The 18,297-nt window shown below is 39.4% G+C and overlaps 1 protein-coding gene across 1 annotated transcript in view; it reads right to left on the minus strand.

The window, feature by feature from the left end:
• Positions 1–2,551: 2,551 nt before the first annotated feature.
• The window catches only part of zc3h7ba (zinc finger CCCH-type containing 7Ba), a 44,328-nt gene continuing 28,582 nt past the window's right edge, over positions 2,552–18,297 (minus strand). The window contains exons 16-24 of the mRNA XM_063016256.1: positions 16,574–16,674; positions 14,880–15,061; positions 13,271–13,326; positions 12,826–13,064; positions 11,378–11,483; positions 9,630–9,738; positions 8,034–8,164; positions 6,997–7,166; positions 2,552–6,750 (exon numbers count right to left, since the gene is read on the minus strand). Coding sequence (XP_062872326.1) covers positions 6,570–6,750; positions 6,997–7,166; positions 8,034–8,164; positions 9,630–9,738; positions 11,378–11,483; positions 12,826–13,064; positions 13,271–13,326; positions 14,880–15,061; positions 16,574–16,674 — 1,275 coding nt within the window. The 3' untranslated portion in view covers positions 2,552–6,569. The remainder of the gene's footprint in view (positions 6,751–6,996; positions 7,167–8,033; positions 8,165–9,629; positions 9,739–11,377; positions 11,484–12,825; positions 13,065–13,270; positions 13,327–14,879; positions 15,062–16,573; positions 16,675–18,297) is intronic.

Raw genomic sequence — 18,297 nt, forward strand, 5'->3', positions numbered from 1 at the left:
ATAATACCTGCTCTGTAGTGGTGCTGGGAGAGTCCTGACCATTGAAGAACAGCATGAATAGGGGAAAGCATGCGGAAAAACAGATGGTCTACAGTCAGTAATTGTAGAACTACAAAGTACTTCTATTTGGTAAGTGGAGCTGATAAAATGGACAGTGAGTGTAGAAACAAGGAGGTGGTTTCAATGTTATGGCTGAAGTCGTGTCGTCATTTTGTAGTCCATGCCATGTTGTTATGCCCATATTTGGTAACCCGGTTCTAAGAGAAAATTGCCTCTCTCGCATCCTGTAGTCATAAAAAATGTCCCAAAACTGTTACGTTTTGTTTTATGGAGATTCTTCTATGGCGTCAAAATAGGGCCAAAAGTATTGAGAACCAAAAAGCTTATTTTGAGAACCTGAAAAGCAAATTTTGAATCTTACTTTGTATTTTACATTTATAAATAGTTAGTTTTTCACTTTTGGCTGAGCTTTTTCTCAGTCAGGTTTCTCTCAGTCTCGCTTTCAGTTAAAAAAGTCTCTCGACTCAAAAATCTTCTCAAGTTAGAGTTTTGGCACCGTTTTTACGGGTGGGCGGGATCTCGTCACTCATTGGCGGCTGCAAATAAGCCCCACAAAAACCCTATTTTGACGAGTGGGCAGGATCTCGTCACTCATTGGCTGCTGGAGATAAGCGCCGCTTATCAAGTACATCCTACAGACATCCTTCGTCTCCCTAATCCAGCCTGAAATAGTTCCAACATCTCTAGAGGAAATTGGATGTTGTATGAATTTTCATTTAGCAAGCAGAAGTCAGGAAAGGGTTTTGACAACTTTGTGATCTTGCAAACTTTAGAGGCAACTGCACTCTAAAAAATGCTGGGCAGAAAACAACCCAACCTGGGTTATTTGGCAACCCAGTGCTGGGTAAATATCGGACAGAACACACGCTGGGTTATTTAAACCCAACTTGTTGGATTATGTTATTTAACCATTGTGCTGGGTTGTTTCAACAACCCAACTGTAAGGTTCTTTTTTTACCCAATGCTCGGTTAATTTCACCATAAATGCTGTTTACTCATTTATGAGAGTCTATGAGAGCGATTCGGGGTGATTTTTAATCAGACTGAAATCACCCAAAAGGGACGGAACTGTACGGAACACAACTCGACGCTGATTAGACTACGATATTCCGAGGCAAGACTGACTCCAGAACAGTCACAGCTAGTTTAACACTGGTTGAATGTGATAGAAAAATGTCTTCCCTTTCGCCCTTTGGTGGTGCGTCGCCCGATCGCCCTAAGGAACAAACCGCCCATGCTGTTAGCATATGGAAGATCTCTTGTTATGTCATACAAATCTTTTTTGAATCTACCTATAGCTTATGTTGGGTCTTTGAGAATGGACAAAAGTGCAATAGGCAATGGATGGTGCCTAAATTATTCTGTCAGTTGTAGATGTACTGTAGATTCTGCAGAAGCAGACCCAGGATAAGAAAGCTCCCATGTGTGGGTTTCTTCCAGGAGCTCCAGTTTCTTCCCACAGTCCAAAGACAGGCAAGGGAGGTGAATTGGAGATACAAAATTGTCCATGACTGTGTTTGACATTAAACTTGAACTGATGAATCTTGTGTAACCAGTAACTACTGTACCTGTCCTGTCATGAATGTGTCTAAAACTTTTTTAAATTAATAGATGCAGTAGTCAATATTAAAGTTTTTACTATTGCAAGGATTGTGAGTCAATCTGGAGAGCTATTTATAATGTTTGTTAGCCTGTTCTTTAGTGGTCAGGACCCCCACAGAGCAGGTATTATTTAGTTGGTGGATCATTCTCAGCACTGCAGTGACATTGACATGGTGGCGGTGTGTTAGTGTGTGTTGTGCTGGTATGAGTGTACCAGACACAGCAGCGCTGCTGTAGGTTTTAAATACCGTGTCCACTCACTGTCCACTCTATTAGACACTCCTACCTAGTTGGTCCACCTTGTAGATGTAAAGTCAGAGACGATCGCTCATCTATTGCTGCTGTTTGAGTTGGTCATCTTCTAGACTCTCATCAGTGGTCACAGGATGCTGCCCACAGGGCACTGTTGGCTGGATAATTTTGGTTGGTGGACTATTCTCAGTCCAGCAGTGACAGTGAGGTGTTTAAAAGAGCATGCAGAGAAACAGATGAACTACAGTCAGTAATTGTAGAACTACAAAGTGCTCCTATATGGTAAGTGGAGCTTGTAAAATAGACAGTGAGTATAGAAACAAGGAGGTGCCATAATGTTATGCCTAATCGGTTTAATACAGTACAGGTATTCATAATCAATCTTTTTTTTTTTAAGCTAGCTAAGTGTTTTTTAAGAATTTTCACCCACTCCTTCTTGAAGAATGTGTCTAGTTCTTGGTCCATCTTGTATGCACAGCATGTTTGGGATTTTTAATAATACTCAAGTCAGGGAACTGTAAGGGCCATTTGTATTGAAGTAATTTATGATGAAGTTAGAAGTATGTTTTGGATCATTACGTCCATAGTGCAGTTTATATTTACATACTGAAAACGTACAAAAATAATTTCAGAGCCATTTTTTGTAGAAAAATATTTATTCCGAATATTTGTTTAGTAACAAAACAGACTCATGTATTGACAGTGGGGGAAAAAGTATAACATGTACAACATTTGAATCCGCTGCTGACCCATCATCAAGTCAGCCAGGGTTTTTATTTAAATCTGGACATGCCAAGGCTTGTGTGGTAGGGGTCAGTAAAGCAGAGATGTATCTACAATTAACACTAAACATTTGGTCACTTTAGCTTCACAAACGGTCTGATGAAAAAAGAGGTTAAAAACTGAAAACAAAAGAATTAAAACACAAGCATACACAGCTTTCGTCTTACCACAAAAATGTAGCTGATAAGGACACAAAAACATTTAATCTGTTGTCATGAGGGAACTGGGTGTAGATTGGACTTGTTTTATTTATTATTCTATGAATGGACCTTTTCCCCTTTCTCCCAATCTAGTCATATCCAATTCCCCAGTTGTAACTCCTCTACTGCAGACTGCTACCCTGACAAAAGAAGTGCCGTACCTCTGACGTGTTCAGTTCCTGACTGCTTTTTTTGTCCTGCACGAGGCAGATTCACACTGGGATCAGTACCATGTGAGTCATGCACCGCTCTCCATAATTGACCGTCTCTGTGCAGTCACCATCGACCTGCCAGCAGAGGTCACAATTGCAGCAGCAATGGGGAATCCCTTAGGCCCTTCCTCCCTCAGACACAGCCACTTACGGAATACAGACTTACAGTGGTGGGGTAGCGTGTTTCTTTTTGTTTTTGTAATGCATTTTTCTACCCATTTTTCCTCCCATCCAATTTGTCTTCTGCTGATGACAGACTCCAGATTTGCATCCAAGGAGAGCACGCCGCTGCCCACGCCTTCTTTACATGTGTACAGCCCTCCTCTTCTCGTCCGTGCTTCCTGCACGGGCATCTCTTCTGCCAATCAGGGTCCTTACACAGCGTATGAAGACCGACCCAGCCACATATAGTCCGGTCCCCACCCTGCAGACACGATGGCCAATTTGTATCTGCTGCAGGCACAGCCAAATTATGCCTGCCAGATGGCGCCCAGCCGACTGGTGGCAACACTGAGCCTCAAACCTGGGAGTTCAGAAAACTCGGTGCTGGTGCGACAGTGGAATATCCCGCTGCGCCACCTGGGTGCCTAGAGGTAGCGTGTTTTACTGCTGCATAACCCAAGCGCTTGACTGGCCCGGTTTTCTTAGTGGTAGGGATGGTATACCTGCCTCTCATATCATTCATCTAGAGCATTTGTGGGCTTGTGTATGGACGAGGACATTCTGGGCACTCAAACGGTGTTGTAAGGGAGTTCTATGTTCAGACTTCAGCCTTCCCTTAATGCTTGGTAGCAGTTATGCAATAGAGAAGATGCAGTTAATATAGGGACTAGGCAATGACTAACTGAAAGAAAAGATGGTTAAAAAGCTAAAAGCCTTTACATGGTGTTCCTAAAGTCTGGACACACATGCAAAATGCATATTTTTAATACATTTCAATACATTTTTAACAAAATTTTATTTCATTAGAATATTAATCAATAACATCTTCAATGTGTTTTCCACTGTTTGTGATGCAACTAAATTGTGTGTACTTTAGTAAACATATAGTTATAGTTAGTGATATTTCCTATGTGTCAGGAATTTAGAGACACCCTGTAGTATTTGTTAGCAAAACGATCAATTAACAAAATTATAAAAGTTCTAAAACTCTTTAGAAAGTGAAAGACTGGCAGATTGAACAGATATAAGATGAGGTGAAAACTGTGCTAGTGTTTTACTGAGATGACATACAGTATATGATATTAAACTTAAGTAGCAAGAAATTATGAAAATCAGAACAGCAAACACTTCTTGACCCAATCCCAACTTCTGTGTATTAAAGAAAACACACAAGAACAGTGCTTGAACAGAACACTATAAATAAGAGAACAGCAGAGATAGTTCAGATATGTAATGTTTATGGATGTTCTCTTAATCCATAATGGTTCACTATAGAGAAGATTAAAGAGACAGCAGTACACAGTGGAAGGAACATTATCACCTAAATATAATCCTGAATTATTTACCCTGGTGCTTTACTCAGGCTTGTACTGACTGATCTTAAAGGCACAGTAATTAAAGGCACAAGGCGTATTGATTGCTAAAACAAGTTTTTTGTGATTTCCTCATTTCTGAGGTTTACAAATGTAATGGCAGATCACTTCACTTTCTGGAAAAAGCTAAATGAATTGTAGAAACCCGTGTTATTGCAGTTTTTATTTTTTGTTCATTCGTTTTCTTAATGCATTACTACATTATTTGGAATTTTGTTTCATTTTAATATTTTATAACCCTGAATTTTCTAATCTGTACTAATCTGTTTCATCCAGCACCTTAAAGGTTTACCCAACTTCCTCACAATGGTTCATCATCAATATTCCACAGAATCTTAATTAACTTCCAACGAAATTAAGCAGCATACCTGGAAACCTAGTCTGTTCTAGATCATTCCATTATTTCTGTTTTGGGACAGTGAAGAAGCATTTTAAGATATTGAGAACAATGAAATTAATTCTTACTTAATGTGTAGTTTTAGTTTTTATTAAAAGTAATTTTTAATATCACTTTAATATAATTTATAATTTACTAAGAGTAATTTTGTTTAGTTCTGTTTAATTACAGTAGCTCTAAAAATAATTGAAAATGATGAATTAACTCAGTAACAGTGTAGTCTGAATTGTTTAAGTAAAAATTCCCCTGCAGCTAGTATGTTAAAATGATGGCAGTTAACCCAATTCACACAAGATGGGTTGGTAAAGAATCCTGTCTTCTCAACAAAGACTGCTTAAATTTGGTGTCAGGAGACTAAACGTCAACAATCAAACAATTCAAACACCATCTAACCGTTCATGTTTTTTAGCCTTTAAAGAATAGCAAGTAGTTTTAGAATCAGCAAACCTGACTATGGGTCTGTTTGGAAACCTAGTGCTCTCTCTACATAGACGTCATCCTACGCTCCCGAGAAGAAGGCATGTCTAAATTCTTAGTTAGCTTTAAATGCTCCTACTAAGGTGCCTTCATTCTAAGTGATAATCTGACAGAAAAACTAGGGAGCATCTGATGCTTCTATAGCGCTGAAGGCAATCGATTTTTAAATAGATTTTTAATTTGTATAAAGGTGCACAAGTGTCATTTATTTATAAATTCAGGCTCGTCAGGGACAGTTTAACCGTTTTTAGTACATGGAGGGAGACGTTAGCTGGCACGCTAGCAGGTTATGCCACCTCAGCCCACTGGTTTGAATCGTAATCACAGAAGAATAATTTATTGAATCTCGTGCACAATGAAAGCACTCAGACAAGACACCAAGTCAAAGTATGCATGCTTTCCTCGTGCATGAGATTCAACAAATGATTCATCTCCTGGTTTAGTTCTTTATACTAGCTCAAGGGACAGGACTTTGAGCGACTTTGAGTAAAAACCTAACAAATGGTGGAGAATGCGGGCATAACTAACATCTAACAGGTCTTCAGGAAATCAGGGTAAAAACCTTCAAAATAAGATGGTGCTAATTTTGACTATGTTGACATAGCATTTGTACATTTTATATATTCTGTTTTAAGTGTTTTTCTAAAGAAAGAAATAAAACTCATTCAGTTCGACTGACTGAAGAACAAATGCAAGAGATTAAATCGGCTAGAAATGAGGATTCTGGTACAACGATAAGAACTGGTCACAATATAAATGACATGATTTGTGTTTTTGCATGCTAAAATGTGGCTTTTAGCATTGGTCCCTGAATGTGTTTTTTGGCAGGGCGTTAGTGACCCTTCTGACTAAACTACTGTTTTTCTAAAATAAATCAATGCAAGAAAGGGTTGTGTCTTGATCAAAGGTGATTAGAAAAGGTGGACATGGTGCTGACAGAGAAAAGGTGCAAAAAACAAACTGTTAACTAATTAGCAACTTTAACACAGAAAGTGTTGGTTTAAATAAATGCAAAGTGTGTGTATGTGTGTGTGTCTGTGTGTGTATTTGCTCAGTCCAGCAGAAGGAAGTTGTACTTCCCGAAATCGTAGTCGTTGGGGGCGATCAGCTTGTCAGCCCGTGCTCTTTCCAGCCTCCGGCGCAGGAAGTCCCGCCTCTCCCGCCACTCCTGTAGCTCCTCCTCACTGTGGGCGAAGTCACAGCTCACGCCCTCGACACAGCCGCTGTCCAACCTGAGAAGCACAAAAATGTACCGTTGAGGTCAAATGTTTACATACACTTATAATTACAGCCCACCTTAATGCTCACACACTGGTCTGTCCAAAAAATTTGAGGAGATGCTGAGGAGTTAGTGGACATCTTCAGGAATAGAACAAGAACAATGACGTCCTGGTATTAGACATTAAAAATGCTAAAAATCGTAATTATGTGATGGAATGACCTGTAAACCCTGGATGAGGGTGAGATGATGAACGTACCTAGGACAGATGGTAAAGCAGTGACCGGGAAAGCGATGGTTCCAGGCGAAACTCTCCTCTTCACCTGCTCCGCTCAACACTCGCTCCTTGTGTCTCTCAGACGAGATGTGCTGCTGCCACTGACGCTCACTGTTACTGTGCTTTCCACACAGAGCACAGTGGAAACCATCCTGCCACACACACGTTAATCGAGTGAGGACTTGCCGGTTCATCCTTCACAACATCAAAAAGAGTCGGCCATTTCTCTCTATGAGAGCCACTCAGATTCTTGTCCATTGCATTTACATTTTCAGCATTAAGCAGACGCTTTTATTCAAAGCTACTTGGGCTTTGCTCAAGGGCCCAACAGTGGCAACCTGAGAGTCGTGGGGCTTGAACCAGTGACCTTTTGATTACTAGTCCACTACCTTAACCGTTACAACAGCTTCTTGTCCAGTCACTTGTAATCTCATGGTTGGACTACTGCAACATCCTCCTGGCAGGAGCTCCCATGTCCACTATTAAACCTTGTAACTCATTCAAAATGCAGCTGCTCGCCTGATTTTTAACCAACCTAAACGCTGCCACATCACCCCACTGCTGCGTTCTCTTTACTGGCTTCCTGTAGCTGCCTGCCCTTAAAGCCAAAAATGGACCAGCCCCAAGACACCTTTGAGGTCTAATAAAACCCCTCTCTGTACCACACAACCTCCGAGCCACTAGTTTTGTTCGACTTGATCCTCCACCCAGAACTCAAGGAAGATGAGCATCAAGGCTCTTCTCTGTACCGGCACCCAAGTGGTGGAATGAGCTTCCCTTGTCTGTCTCTCACTGTCTTCAAAAGACTATTAAAAACCTTCATCACTTTACTAAGCACTTAAGCTGAAAACTAGAATGTGCTTACTAAATCTCTTATTCATTTCCTTAAAAAATGGGTTTCAGCAGATTTGTGTTCCTGAACTATTGTCTACTAGAGTAGGGAAATCTGGATAAGAGCGTCTGCTAAATGCCGAAAAATGTAAATAAAAAAAAAAACATTTTACACAGGCGCTACTTACCGTAGGTTCAGCAAAATCCGTTGGCATGGTGATCTGCTTTTCTTCTACAGAAGAGGTCGTGGGAGCGTCAGATCGCTTGTTTTGATTGGTTATGGTCAACCACAGGTCGTAGACCTGCTGCAATTCCCGTACTACAAAACATGCAAACCGTTTATTCATACAAGCTGACATGCACTGAATTAAATTCCACAGCATTGTGCTATAGATTAGATTAGATTTAACTTTGTTGTCATTGTGTAGAGTACAAGTACAGAGCCAATAAAATGCAGTAGCATCTTACAAGAAGTGTAAGATAGAGATTATTTACATAAATTAAAGTGAAGGAGAGACCAGATAAGTGAAACTGAAGAGACAAGTACAGAAGTAGTAAACAGATATCGCTGATTGTGCAGTGTATATGAATAGTGTATATTTACAGAGTAAGTGATGAAAAGTGACTAAGTAATGAATTAGTATTTATGTATAACAGATATATATATATATATATATATATACATATATATATATATATATACTGTATATATATATATATATACATATATATATGTATATATATATATATATATATATATATATAGTGCAGCGTGCAAACATTTTTTGCGCAAATACGAATGGTATATACAGATGAAATTGTACACTTGTACCCTAGTGGGTAGAGCTTAATCAACTAAAAGGTTGAGCGTTCGAATCCCAGCTCTGCCATGCAGCCACTGTTGGGCCCTTGAGCAAGGCCTTTCACCCTGTCTGCGCCAGGGGTGCCATATGATGGCTGACCCTGCTCTCTGACCCCAGCTTTCAGAAAACACAATAAACTTTTGAGAGGACACACACATACATATAAACATCCAGGGTTCGAATTTCAGCTGGGCTGTCAGTTCGTTGGGCATCTACACAGACATCATTGGCTATGTCTGAGGGGAAGGTGGCTGAACAGCCTAGCCATTGGGTGCACTTGTCAGTGCTCTCTCAGGTTGTGGTCCTAAGCCCAGATAAAAATAAAGAGGGTTGCATCAGAAAGGGCATTCAGCATAAAACTGGGCCAAATTAGATATTCAGACCAGAATAGTCTGCTGTGGCAATCCCTAAAAAAAAAAAAATACATACTGTATGTGTACACACTATATGGACAAAAGTATCAGGACACCCTTCTAATTTCTGAATTCATGTGTTTCAGCCACAACAGTTGCTAACGTGTGACAAATCAGTAATATAAAGAAAATTATATGCTTCCAACTTTGCAGCAACAGTTTAGGGAAGGCCCTTTCCTGTTCCAGCATGATTGTGCCCCTGTGCACAAAGCAAAGTCTATAAAGACATACAAAAAAAAATCACGATTTAAAGAAACTTTAGTGTCCTGCACAGAGCCCTGACCTCAAACCCACTGAACAGTTCTGTAATGAACTGGAACATAAACTGAGCTTTTTTGACTGAATGGACACAAATTCCCATAGACATACTTTTAAGTCTGTTGTGAAGCCTTGTCAGATGAGTGGACATTGTTATAGTTGAAAAGATCACATTTTCAGTGATAGTCTCAAACTTTCGGCCCCCACTGTATGTAGTAAAAGATGTAGGAATGATAGGGTGAGATCTCACCCCCGGTGTTCTTCATGTAGGTCCACAGCTCCTTCTCTTCCTGGCTGTGGGCGAATGAACAGTTCCCAATATAGTGGCACTTTTTCTGTTTCAGCACATGAACACAGATCTGCAGGGAAGCATTTCAAAAAGTCACCAAACACATACTCTCATACAAGATCATGCATTACACACAGAACTTGTACTGTCTGTTCCCTAAAAAGAGCACAATGGGAGCTCTGCATGCCCAAAGCTGCTAGCTACAAACCTCCAGCAGAGCGGTCACGAATCTTAACAGAGTGCATGTTAATGCTGCTGAGAGAAAAAGTTTAATCCCCACAGATTAAACTGGTTTCTGTAGGGTGTTGTGAGGCTGATACACAGAATATCATTTGCTTGCAAAAAAATAAAAAATAAAAAATAGGCAGAGAGATACTTTATTGATCCAGAAGGAAATTAAAGTCTATATGGAGACAGACACAAAGAAAATTAATCATGTCTGTATGTACACACCTGACTGGCTGATGGCACCATTGGGGATTTGAACCCTCAATTCCAGCAGTAGTAGGTTAACTATTTTACTGCTGTGCCACCTAAGCCAACCAGTAAAATCAGTTTTCCAGTCCAGACTAAAATCAATCAAATGCAGTCCAAGTCAAAAGCTTCCATATATATTTGTGACTGCATGATTTGGGATTTTATTTATTTTGGCTACCGTTCTTTTCTATTCTGTGACAATGATTTAAACATTTGTCTAAGCAAAAAAAAAAATCTCATTAAAGTGAAGTGACGAGGGGTTTAATGATACCACGTCCAAAAATGCACGTCAACAAGTAGCGAGCGATCCAAGTTTGTGCGATGATGTGCAGCGTAAATGCAAGCAGGATAATAAAATAAATAAATCTGAGTGGATTTGGCAACATGACCAGCATGGACTGTTCTGTAGTGAGTTGGAGGTTAATAAATATTTTTGCAGCGCTATGTTGGTGTTAAGGTCGGAAAGGTCAATCAACGATAAGGTCAGAAATACTGAAAACGTGTGTGTGCAGATGTGTTCTGATAGAAACAATATTATGCCCCTGTCCCACGTTTTTACACTCCTCTCCCAGTTTCCCCCTCACCCTGTATCTCACGTTCTTATTGGCTGTAGTTCGACAACGCACTCACTGGAAGTAGGCCAACTGATATCCCGATATTTAGCATGCTAGATATCTGTCTTCAGTCGGCGAGTGCTCGGTGAGTAGTCATTGAGCAGCACACATAACGATCGAGAGCCGAGTTTTAATCACAGAATGAACGCTGAGTCGCTCTCGAGCTGCCACATCTAGCGGCGACCAGTCGGCAAGTGAAAATCAGGGCAAAAATGGTGTAGTGTGAACTAGGCATACCAGAAACAGTTGGCTGTGTCTGAGGGAGGGATGTCAAAATGGTTCATTTATGTTGGTTGGTTTGAGTAGATGATGATTTATTGGGGGGGAATAGCATGACTTTTTCTGTGTGCCATACGGCTCTCTGTAAGATTTAGCTGATGGTATGTGTAGAGAAGCGGTGTCTCAATGGTGGAGTGCACATGAGCGCCACTGTCCAGTAAGCTTTATATTGCCAAAGCATTAAAAAACGCCCTGCAAGAAAAAATCACTGATCTAAAATCAGAGAAAAAGCAACTAGAAGGGGTTATTGCTGGCATAAATTTACCCCTTTACATACAAGTGGATGTAAAAGTTACACTGTGGTGTAGCAAAATTAAACAGGTCGTTATATCAACTCACATCATACTGCTGAGGGTACGTCTTCGCAAAGGGTAAAGGTCTTACAGGCACCCACTTCTCCCTGTCTATAGACTTCACCAGCAGCACCCTCCGTTCTTTAATCCAGCTTAAGAGAGAGGAGAGAGAAATAAAGAGTAAAAGACAGAGTCAAACATTTATATTTTATTAATGAATTTTAACGTGACCTTAATAATAATCAAGCTTTATAAAGCGAGACGCTGCACTTTAGTTCCAATGTAGCTGAATTCTCATCCACTACTGCAGTGCTTCTCAACCTTTTTTTCTCTTAGACCCCCCTGTGTTCAAAACATTTTCCTGGGACCCCCTTGACATAGGTTATGAGGTTATTCTTAGGCTTTTAGCAAAAATGACAAAAGTCTGTGTCTAAATATTTTTTTCTGATTTTGGTTGATGAAGTGGGTCTACTTTTGGTGAACTGGTTTTGGACGCTTCCTCACCTTCATATCAACAACTGAACCGAAATCTTTCATAGTTGCAGTCTGTTGACCCTAAGATATAGGTAATTTAACATAGATCTATATGATAACACAAGAAATATCCCATATACCAACAGCCTATTGATGTTCCTATCCTATCTCATCTTTTTTTCTTCTTCTAAATTAAATGCAACAAGAAATTCAGTCAATTTTGGGGAACCCTCTGCCAAGTAAAGCCAGAACTGAACCCTTCTTTCCTCATGCAAAACTTTTCATTGTCACTCTTTGGACATGGTCAGAAGTATATAATATAACACACACACACACACACACACACACACACACACACACACACACACACACACACACACACACACACACACACACACACACACATATATATATATCTTTTATCCAGTTTTTTTGAGCTACTACCTGCACTGTTTTGCGAGTCGAGTAGAATTGAGTGTTGGAACTTAACAGACACTGGACTGGAGTGGCTGCAATACATACTGTATATTTGTATGCTACAAATCAAATCTTATATTATTTTTGTAAATTATTTCTTTGCTTTTTTTGGTTTCTTGGGACTATACAACAAGCAATGGTTTTTTAGTAGTGCACACAGTATTTTTTTAAAGAGCCTCTACCAAACAGTTGAGATGATCACAAAAATGATGCAAATTTCATGGATGATTTTTCAGGTGCAGCTTCAAGTTGACATTTAGGTTAGAAAGCCTGTTTTCTTAAAACCAGTGTCAGCTAGCAATATTTTTGAGTTTAACACATGTCAACCAAGCAGTAGATATGGCCCAAACAAAATTATTTAAATACAGCTGATTTTTAGACTCAAAATATTTACACTCAAAGTAAGACCATTAAAGAGTTAAATGTAGCAAATAAATAGATGATGTGCATTAAAATGAGTAGAAAATGCCATATTTAATTAGACCGAGTGTCTTAAAACTGCAGAATAAGGGGCTAGTAGTAAATGTGTTTGTGTGTGTGTACCAGTGTCGTGCTTTAGCGCTGCAGTATTTCAGCGTCTTATCCGGTTCGACGTGTAGGCCACCGCTAAAACACTGTCCACACACAAACTTCATCACCAGTCTCAACTCAGGATTCTTCACAGACGATACACTTCCTGCCCCAGAGCTCCGTACAGCCTTTCCATTCTGCTCTGCTCCTTTGCCCTGTCCCTCCCCTTTAGCCGAAGCACCGTTGATCTGGGACTGAGAGATGTTCACTAGCTGAGAAAGATACAAACAAGAGGAGTTTAGTCCAGAACATTCTGATTCAGGCGGTTTACTGATTTGTTGTTATGTAAATCCACCAGCTTAACTGACTGTAGTCCTCGTCCTTCCTGTTTGTAAGCACGTGTGCCTGGTGTTCTGGGTACTGAGCAACATTACATGTGATACACAGCATCACAGGGTGTAAAAGGTGTAAAACTCACTCTCTGTTTGTGCCAGTGCTTCTTAGACTCCTGTACGATCTCCTCATGAGTGGTTCCTTCACACACACACACACACACTGCAGATTATGAAGGATTGACATGTGCTGTTTGTGATCAGATGTGTTTTGTTCATTTCAAAGCTGTTCGCACTGAAAATGTCCAGAACTCATTATGGACTTTATCACAGACTGGACTGAATAATGAAGAACTCACATTGCTTGTTTATTCTTGTCACTAATTATAACTTTTAGTTTCAATAAATTTTTGTGCATGTATGATTTGTGTAAATCTTATTCATTCAAAGAATCCTCCAGGCCACACAAGGAGGATGGAGGACCTTGTTAAGTCTGGTTCCTCTTAAGGTTTCTTCCTGTAATTTTAAGTAAGTTTTTTCTTACCACTGTCACCCTTGTCTTGCTCAACAGGGATTTTTGGTCTGTCGGTCCTGGATTCTGAGAAGTTGCTTTGAGACAATGTTCACTGTAAAAACCGCTATACAGTGGTACTTTGTAACTCGAGATATTTAAAACTCGACGCACTTCGTCGAGAAACTTGTACCCTTAAACTGGATGTGTGCGGAATAATCGTCAAATTCACTCTGAAAGCTCCACATGTATCTGTGTTTATCTGGATATTTCTCACTGTTTCACTTTTAAACTTGCGTTACAGCTCAAGGTTCTGAGAAATTGTGAAAATCAGCTTCTCAGACAGTCTAAAACACTTATCATTAAAAAAGCTTAATGTGGTTTAATGTATTAAAAGAATGACACAGGAACACTAAACTTTTCTCAATTATTACTGCTCATAAGCTCTCTCCACTAATGAAATTCCTTGCTTGTTGTTTTAATACAATAAGTCACGTTAAGCTTTGTGCACCATAGGAAATAATGGCACAAAAGCTATTTTGTCACTTCTCATGTGAATGAGCATTTACTGAAAGAAATACAGTATTCGGAGATTAAGCATCTCCACGATTAAGAAGTGTAAAGAAACAACAAAGAAGTAAGAGTGAAGAGCAGGTTTTATTGTATTTTTTATTGATTTTTAACTGTTTTTCTATTGTATTTCAGTGTTTTTATATTACATTTGTGTTCCTTTCAGTGTATAAATGTCAAAAACAACCCCATTATTTTACATTAGTCTAAAATATATGCAGTTCCACAGGACCATGGAACACATTAACAGGTTTCCCATACATCCTTATGGGAAAAAATTACTTGAAGCTCAAAACCTTTTGAACTGGACGCCACTCCCAGAACCAATTGACATCGAGTTTTAAGGTACTGCTGACTGTTCAGTACATGCAAATGAAGGGACCACCAGTAAGCAGATATTATTTGGGTGGTGGATCATTCACAGCAGAGCAGTTATAGACTAAATAAAAATGTCTACTACTGTGCTGACAATGATCCACCACCAAAATAATATCTGCTCACTGTTTGTCCCATTGTGTCAGAAAAGTGCTAAAGTACTGTGTAATGGTAAGTGCACTCATATGGTAAATATACCTGATAAAACAGAAACTCAGTATATGTTTATTATTTTAATGTGAATAGCTGTTTCTGTGTGCGCCTGGAATGTGTGTGTGTGAGAGAGTGTGAGTGTATACCATGATCTTTCTGCAGGATCCAGCACTCGAGTTCGATGAGCGAGTGAGCAAAGCTGCAAGAGTTCCCACGCTGACAACCAGAGCGCAGCTCATGACGACACAAATCAAACTGACGGTGAGCAGTGAGGGGACGAACCTTATAGTGTTTTACACTGCTGTCTTTCACCACGTGCACCAAACACCTGACACACACACAGTTTTCATTTAAACATTTCACTTATTAAATAACAATAATCATTAAAATCTGAGTCAGAAAAAGAAAAAACAAACACTGATGAGCCAAATTATTATTATTATTATCTACATCAGGAAAGGCCACACTGTTAGGCCACTGTGTTCCTCTCATGTCTCTCAAGAACAGGAATCTGAGGCTACAGAGTGGACAGGCTTACCTAAACTAAACAGATGAAGTTTGGCGTAAACAATAATTTAAACAATAAATATAAAAAAAAACAAATAAAAAAACAATAATATAAAAAATAATTTCTTTTGGGATAAATAAAGTATCTATCTATCTATCTATCTATCTATCTATCTATCTATCTATCTATCTATCTATCTATCTATCTATCTATCTATCTATCTATCTATTTATCTATGCACTGAGCCTTATAATACTAATCAAGCATCAACTGCGTATCACATTTAGTGAGTGTTGCTGACCATGTGTGTGTCTTATTTACCCAGATAGATTTACCCATCTTATAATGGCTACCTCCAGCATAATAATGTACAATGTAAAAGATCAGAAGTCATTTCAAACTGGTTCATCTATTATTATATTATGTTCAGTGTACTTTACCAGATCTGAGTCCAATAGAGCACGTTTAGGACCTGGTTAAAAAAAAAACTGCAAAAGACTGAAGCATTTAGTGTGGTGTTTCCATCAAAGTGGCCAGTGGGTGTATAGAAAATGTATCGCATTTCAGTATTAAAGCTACAGTATGACACCTATGATGAAATAAGTGGCTACACCTATAACTAGGGCCCTACTAAATTCATGGGAAAATGTGCTTAATTTCACAGACTCGTTTTCAAAAATCATATATTTCACAGATTTTTAAAGAAAAGAGACACATTTCACGTCAGTCATTAAATTACACTAATAAATTAAATGATAGAATAAATAGAAGCTACAATAAACAGCACAGCTACATTAATAGGTGAATGTAAACCTAGAACATCTAGCAACAGAGCGAGGCTTCATGTTCTGTTTCAAATATGAAAATTCTCGTCCGTGTTTTGACCCCCCTCCACAGATTTGGTTGGGAGTTTTAAAACTCAGTTACCAGAGTCGTGTTTTTAGCTGCTTTAGACTTCACCATCTTGGACATTTTGACTAAGCTATTGCTAACTAAATTGCCATAGGATTGCTAGGACGCTGCATAGTGCAGATTAACCAGTAAACGTGAGGCACTTAAATGCTACGCAAATGAAAAATGTTAAATGGCTAAAAACAAATCTTAAAGTTTGAATTTCACAGCAAATTGCATATTAGATGGGCAAAGGCTTGTTTCACGGTTCACTGCGTGATTTTCACAGCCGTGAATTAGGTAGGGCCCTAAATATAGGTCCTTTAGAATCAGCAACATATTTGAACGCTTACAGAACTTCCTTTTCAACAGTCAGTAATGAGGTTGCCAGGTGCAGACGGAAACCTGCACTGTGAGCTGCGGTGTTTAATAGGGACATACTTGTGTTTGTCAAAGTAATGGTAAGCGTCCGTGTTGGAGCAGACGGACGGATTGTCTTTGCAGCGCTTGCTGATTAATCTGGGCTGACTGTCGAAACATTCCTGCAAACACACACACACACACACACACACACACACACACTAAGTGTTAGATGAAGTAAAAGAAGTAAGAAGTTTTGTGTAAGTATATGTATATATATATATATATATATATATATATATATATATATATATATATATATATATATATACATACTGATCAGCCATAACATTAAAACCACCTCCTTGTTTCTACACTCACTCTCCATTTTTTTATCAGCTCCACTTACCATATAGAAGCACTTTGTAGTTCTACAATTACTGACTGTAGTCCATCTGTTTCTCTACATACTTTGTTAGCCACCTTTCATGCTGTTCTTTAATGGTCAGGACCCCCACAGGACCACTACAGAGCAGGTATTATTTGGGTGGTGGATGATTCTCAGCACTGCAGTGACACTGACATGGTGGTGGTGTGTTAGTGTGTGTTGTGCTGATATGAGTGGATCAGACACAGCAGCGCTGCTGGAGTTTTTAAACACCTCACTGTCACTGCTGGACTGAGAATAGTCCACCAAATAAAAATATCCAGCCAACATGGGCAGCGTCCTGTGACCCCTGATGAAGGTCTGGAAGATGACCAACTCAAACAGCAGCAACAGATGAGCGATCGTCTCTGACTTTACATCTACAAGGTGGACCAACTAGGTAGGAGTGTCTAATAGAGTGGACAGTAAGTGGACATGGTATTTAAAAACTCCAGCAGCACTGCTGTGTCTGATCCAATCATACCAGCACAACACACACTAACACACCCCCACCGTGTCAGTGTCACTGCAGTGCTGAGAATCATCCACCACCCAAATAATACCTGCTCTGTTATGGTCCTGGGAGAGTCCTGACCATTGAAGAACAGCATGAAAAGGGGCCAACAAAGCATGTAGAGTAACAGATGGACTACAGTCAGTAACACAAAGACCCAGGAACCAAGGTCTTGAACCAGCAACCTTTAGATGACTAATCCATGACCTAAACCACACCCCCATATGTGTAGGTATGCATATGTGTGTGTGTGTGTATGAGATTATGTTTGTGTATATGTGCGAATGTTCTAAAACTATGCAGACCCCAGGACATTTTGCACACTTCATGTTGTGCCTTTAATTTGGATGGGGCAAAAAGTTAAAAGTTTATAAAATACAGTAACAAGTAAGAGGATCATGATTGGGTATAAAGAAAGATCAAAGGCTCGATCTTTGCAAACGAAGATGGCAAACTTTATGAATGAATTGTTATATAAAAGTTCAATAAGAACATCTCTCAGATGAAACTTGTGATGCATAAACTTGTAAAAACATTCCGAGAATTAGGAGACTTCTCAGTTTTCCACTTAGTTACCACTTTTGAATGTGTGTGACCTTTGAGCCCTCAGACAGTACTGCATGAGAAACAATATGCTGTTGTCAAGACAAGGTCTTTCCCTAGTTAGTCTAGGATTCTTTCAGCAAGACAATGCCAGGCCTCATTCTGTTCATGCTACAACACTGTGGCATTATAGACAAAGAGTGCATGTGCTTGACTGGCCTGCCTGCAGTCCATACCTGTCTCCTACTGTAAATGTATGGTGAATCATTAAGCAGAGAATCAGACAACAGCTTCAATGGAGAAGCTGAAGTCTCGTATCAA

This window comes from Trichomycterus rosablanca, chromosome 2 (genome assembly GCF_030014385.1).
Source record: "Trichomycterus rosablanca isolate fTriRos1 chromosome 2, fTriRos1.hap1, whole genome shotgun sequence".
In the NCBI taxonomy this organism is placed as follows: Eukaryota; Metazoa; Chordata; class Actinopteri; order Siluriformes; family Trichomycteridae; genus Trichomycterus; species Trichomycterus rosablanca.